The sequence below is a fragment of the Ornithodoros turicata genome, chromosome 10, assembly GCF_037126465.1.
Source record: "Ornithodoros turicata isolate Travis chromosome 10, ASM3712646v1, whole genome shotgun sequence".
Lineage (NCBI taxonomy): Eukaryota > Metazoa > Arthropoda > Arachnida > Ixodida > Argasidae > Ornithodoros > Ornithodoros turicata.
The window spans coordinates 23852742-23858842 of NC_088210.1; the positions used below are offsets into that span (position 1 = coordinate 23852742).

Consider the following 6101-nt stretch of genomic DNA (forward strand, 5'->3'; position numbering starts at 1 on the left):
CTCTCAGAGCAGGACTAACAGAATTTCACCGCATAGCACGTTGTGCGCCAAACACTGCCACGAATGATACGGTTATCGCTTCTGATTTGAAGAGAGAGAGGGGCGTACGCCTTTTTGTAACAATTATCATATCCAAATTGCTACTGAAAGGCCTACGCTATGCTACAACGTGCTATGCGGTGACGTTCTGTCCGGTGTGTGCATGCCGCTTCTTTTTGTCCCTGTACGTGGTCCTATTCTGGTCAAAGTAATCGACCTCGATTACTGCGTGTCTCGCCTGTCACTGGTCGTTACGTGAAGAAGGCGTGAAGAACAGAGACTAACGTCACGCCCCCTCAACCAACAGTCGAGCACTTGATCCTGCACTCTTCATGCTTTACCCCTACACTCGTAAAGACAAACTTCACCTCATAGCACGCTCCTAGCGATCTGTCATCCCGAATGAAATCGTTATCTGACCTGATTTGTTGAAAACGGGAGGCGTACGGCCTTTTCTGTGACAATTATGACCAGCATAAGTGTCACAAAAAAGGCGTACGCCTTCCATTTTCAACAAATCAGGTCAGATAACTATATCATTTGAGATTATGGTTGGTTAAGAGAGTGCTACGAGGTGAAGTTCGTATTTTTAAGAGTGCACTTTATCACGAAGATTGCAGGATCAAGAGCTCGACTATCAGTTGAGGACGCGTGACATTCATTTCTGTTCTTCACTCCTTCTTCACGTAACGACCAATGACAGGCGAGACACAAAGTAATCGTGGTCGATTACTTTGACGAGAATGGGGTCACTGGGGTGAAGTGATGCATCCAGGTTCCATCACATTTGATGATCCATTGCAAAAATTCGTCCCCCTCATATTGAAACCGGTTCAGCAACTGCTCAGAGACTGCCATGCACGCTCCTTCCTGGCCACACACTCTTAGAAATGAACTTCACCGCATAGCACGCTCCTAGCCAACCATCATCTCTAATGATATCGTTTTCAACAAATCGGGGGAGATAACGATGTCATTCGAGATTAGGGTTGGCTAGGAGCGTGCTATGCGGTGAAGTTCATTTTTAAGAGTGCAAGTGAGGTGTCGGGGAACCCATCTTGCACAGACTTTGCGGAACAGTAAGTGCGCGTGAATGACTGTCTCCACACTGTATGCCGACACTAATAGTACGCTCTGCTACAATGTTCGAGAACTGTAACTGGCCGGTTCTCGAGGATGGCTTGCTCAACGCCTGCGATGTTCACTGGCGTGACTGCAGTCGGACGAACGTGTCCATGTGGTTCATTTCTCACCATATCCAGTCCTTCGCCAAACTGTCTGCACCTCTCTTCCCCTTCTCCATCGGTTGTTCCCCATACTGTGCCTGTAATTTTTGCGAGATCTCAGCTGGAATTGACGTTCTCCTTCACAAGGAACTTGATTACGCATAGCTGTTCCACAGCTACGGACACGCTGCTCGCTGTCATGATAGCTGCCGCTGCCGCACGTACTGCACGTGCACGCTGACCCGAGAATGATTGCACTTCGTCCTCCGAAAGTTGTATTGCTGATTTTTCTCGAGCAAAAGTCTCGGTCAACTTTGAACGACCCTTGTACGCTATCCCTCTCCTGCACAAAAAGTCGAACAATGCGGATATACCTCTGATTGGTCTCCTCAGACGATCTCCGCGATGAATGGACAAAACGCGTTTGCGGAGACCAATGAGAGCGCGCTCCGCATTGTCACCTTTCATTCCGCGAGGAGGAATCGTTGCACATGAGTGCCCCATGAAAGGCACACTTCGCTGTCCAGACATCATTGCGCGTATTTCTATTTCCACGGGTATAGTACATTCTGTAATTACGTAACCCGGATCCTTGCTTCACTTTTGTTTGTTTGATTGATTGATTGATTTTCGCCGACTTGAGCGGTATCATTTATTATCGGCATTATAAATATATAAATAATTGAAATTCACGCGGTTGGAAATTCCCGCACAGAGAGACGCATGTACGACGTGAGTGCGACGTCACTGTAACGTCCCTGGGAGGTCCCTGGGACGTTTCCATGGCCACTTTCCACCTGACTTTAGCAAAGATTGGCGGAGAATACATGCTTCGGAGAATACATGAGGTGGGGTGTGGGAGAGGACGATCACACGTGACCATCCTGGCGAACGTCGCGGAAACGTCGCGGAAACGTCGCATGAGCTTAATGAGGAGATTCTCGTACTTGCTCCTCACCATTAACTATATATGGTGACGCTGCGTCTGACCCTGGGTTTCTGCGTCGTTCTTCATATATGTACGTACTTTGTATACTAGGTATGGATGGATGCTGCGACCCAAGTCTTTTTCTCCCTGGGTCCGGGCTTTGGTGTCCTCCTGGCGTTCTCTAGCTACAATGAATTTCACAACAATGTTTACAGGTGCAATAACACGTTTTACACCCTTTATATTTCCATAAGCGCAGGCTGATCGGAATCGAAATGAGCGAGTGACTGAACCGCAAGTAACCTATTTCCGTAATATCCTTTCGCAGAGACGCCCTACTGACTAGTGCAGTCAACAGCGCGACCAGCTTTCTGGCAGGTTTCGTTATCTTCAGCGTCCTGGGCTACATGTCTCACCGCACCAACACACCGATTGAAAAAGTAGCGACCGAAGGTAAGTTTGCCATCACCACTTATACAAGGGGGCATCCCACAAGTTCTCGACCTGACACAGAAGGGGCCCGCATACGGTCATGGAACTTTATCATAGCACATCGGCACTCTTCAAGATTGGTGCATGCGTTATAGACGGTTTTCTTGTGTCGGCCGCCGGCAGGCACAGATCCGCGCAGCTGAGCTGAAATGGAGAAATTGAAGGCATGTGGGGTCATGGAATATATGTCACGGACGACCTGTGCGCCACCAAGAAGTAGAAGAAGCAGATTCCTGCAGGCATATACAAGGACATGGTGGTGACGTTGAAGAAGGATGAACCATCCTGCGCAGCACGATGATCACGGAACTCAAGCGAAGACTGGACAGTCCTGGAAGGCCCGTGGAAGTGACTGCATGAGGAAACTCACGCCGTGTGCACGATGAGGTCACGGAAGATCTCTGGGTCAATATCCAGAGCATCGCTCAGGTCACAGACATTTCCAAAAGCACAATTCGGCGCATTTTGTCCGGATATCTTGACATGCACAATGTCTGCGCCAGATGGGTCCCAAGATTACTCGTGCCTGATGAAAAACGCACGCTCGCTGCCACATCCAGGCAGGCACATCGATCTGCAGCTGTTCAATGCAGGTTCCACAGAATTCCTGCCTGGTTTGTGGCTGTGTACGAAACACCGTCCACTGCCTTCAGCCTGAACGAAGCCCAGGCCAGGCAGTAGTCCTACCGTGGTCCAGGCAGTCCAGTCCAGTCCTACCGCCGAACAGGGCACGGCGTGCTCCATCAGCAGGCAAGGTGGTAGCGACGGTTTTCTGGGCGTCTGAAGACGTGCTGCTGATCGACCACCCAGAGCTGCGACTACCCTAAAGGAGGACCATCACCGTGCACTACTCCGCAACCCTGATTCACCACTTGCGGGAAGCCATCAAGACCAATAAACGATGCAGTATGCTCCAGGAGGAGGTGCTGTTCCGTCCAGGAGAATGTGACCTCATGCCGTGCTGCTGCCATGACGATAACTGGCATCAACTCTTGCGTCCCCCCTTTTCTGTGGGTAACCATCCACCCTACCCGCCAGATGTCGCCCCACCGGCGGACTTCCATCTGTTCCCAAAAAATGAAAAAGGAACTCTCTAATGTCCACTTTCCCATAGTGATGACGATGTCATTGACGCTGTGCTTCGTTTTTGGATAACCAAACTTGGATTTTACCCCTATGTTTCCCCACATGAGTTGGAGCATCGCTGGTCGAAATGTTGGCGTTATACAAAGACGTTGATAATAAATAAAGACGTTGGCGGGAACTATGTTGAAGAGGAACACTAATTCACTCCCCTCGGCCATCTCATTCTGGGTCAGGCAACAAACTATGTATTATATCGGACGCCGCTCGTATAGGTCGACCTGATGATTATAATCGCAACAGTCAATCTTATACAGGCCGTAACGCCACGCAAGTCGCTCGCAACAAGTTGTCGGGTAGGGGAAACATCGGTGTTCCTATGGACAATTTTTTTTTTCAAAGGGTATAGGGGGCAAAGTGTTTTACAGGGGGTCAATGTTTGCAACCCCCCCTGTCTTTGGGGACTATGCGGGCGTTCCCCCTTGCTTGCGGCGCTAGCATTCACAGAGGAACGCTATTCTAAGGTATCTCTCTGTATGTTTTGCCTTAGACCTATAGTTCTGGATTTAGAGATACGGGAGGGATACACCGACTCGAGAGAAAAGCAGTGACGCAGGGGCGCTCCGTTGGGACACACACGTGAACACGGGAGCTTTTGTTTCTACGAAGACCGTGACAAACTAGCGGAACGAGTCATGCCGACGCGAATCCTAGATACAGTTATCTGCTATACGTATATACAGGGACGAATGACACTTCCCCCTCTTGGCAAAAATAGGAGTCACGCTTTCCAACTGACACTGAGAGAAATTTTCTATTCCTACCATGATTAATAAATTAATACGTATATATCCACATGTTGTACATGTTCTCGCAGTGAATTTATGTACTCTTACAAGAGAATGACAGCAGTAGAAGGGTGCTGACTAGAGTTGTTTCTCCCTGTCTCGGTATAGTCCTCTTAGCAGAGTCGGAAATGACCTTAAAAATGAACTTTACCGCATAGAACGCTTCTAGCCAACCATCATCTCGAATGATATCGTTGTCTGCAGTGCGTACGCCTTTTTGGCACTTATGTTGTTCATAATTGTCACAAAAAAAGGCGTACGCCACTCCTTTTCAACAAATTAAGGCAGATAACGATATCATTTGAGATTATGGTTGTCTAGGAGCGTGCTGTGCGGCGAAGTTCATTTTTAAGAGTGTAGCACGCTCCTAGCCAACCATCATCCCGATATAGACAACGTTCTCGCCCCTGATTTGTTGAAAACGGGAGGCGTACGCCATTTTTGTGACAATTATGAACAGCATAAGTGTCACAAAAAAGGCGTACGCCTTCCGTTTTTAACAAATCGGGGCAGATAACGATATCATTCGAGATGATTCTTGTCTAGGAGCGTGCTATGCGGTGAAGTTCATTTTTAAGAGTGTAGTCTCGGGTTTTTAAGTTATGGACTGTTTTAGGTCCCGGGTTGGTTTTCATCGTGTATCCGGAAGCGATCGCTGCCATGCCTGGTTCCACTTTCTGGGCCATCATTTTCTTCCTCATGCTTCTGACTCTAGGACTCGACAGTTCGGTAAATACGCCCTCTTCTTATACAGCTTATATAATATATTCAATACTACTACCGTCCTCATGCGCGCAGTTCGGTGGATCTGAAGCTATCATCACTGGGATCAGTGACGAGTACCCGATCGTCAAGAGGAACCGTGAACTCTTTGTTGCTGGTCTCTTCACCCTCTACTTCCTCGTTGGTTTGGCCAGCTGCACCCAGGTACGTTCCCTCGCTGATATATATATAAAACAGAGCTTCACCACATAGCACGTTGGAAGCCAATGCACAGAATGATGCCGCATCACTCCAGATTTATTGGAAATCGCAGGGCGTACGCCTTTATGTGACAATAATTATAACTGCCTAAGTGTAACAAAAAAGACGTACGCCTCTCGTTTTCTGTTTCTCCGCTCCGCATTGTCGTCTTTATTTAGAAAGAGGGGAAAAGCGTAAATTGCGGTTTCGTTCTCGCCAGAAAAATTTTTTTGCGTTCCAATGCCCCTTTAATTATGAAATACATATATGCATTCGGCGCAACGACAACGTCTACGCCTTTTCGTGCGCTGACGCCGTTTTCAGAAAAAGGATCGAGCCAGTTCTTACGCGGGAAAACGGCCCTGGAAATTAAGGCAGATCTGGTGGTCATTTTTGTCGCCTTCCCACAAGGGCCATTTCTTCCTTGCCCCTAAATAGCAGGAGAAAAAGTGTTGCTGCAGTTGTTTTTCCGGCGAAGAAAACTTTCAACTTGCAGGAAAAGCAGCAAAGCAACAGGCACAA

At 48.2% G+C, this 6101-nt stretch overlaps 1 protein-coding gene across 1 annotated transcript in view; it reads left to right on the forward strand.

The window, feature by feature from the left end:
• The window catches only part of LOC135371139 (sodium-dependent dopamine transporter-like), a 34258-nt gene that overhangs the window by 21018 nt on the left and 7139 nt on the right, over window positions 1-6101 (forward strand). Inside the window, exons 6-9 of the mRNA XM_064605167.1 lie at window positions 2305-2408; window positions 2522-2646; window positions 5233-5345; window positions 5415-5543. Of these exons, the coding sequence (XP_064461237.1) occupies window positions 2305-2408; window positions 2522-2646; window positions 5233-5345; window positions 5415-5543 (471 nt within the window). The remainder of the gene's footprint in view (window positions 1-2304; window positions 2409-2521; window positions 2647-5232; window positions 5346-5414; window positions 5544-6101) is intronic.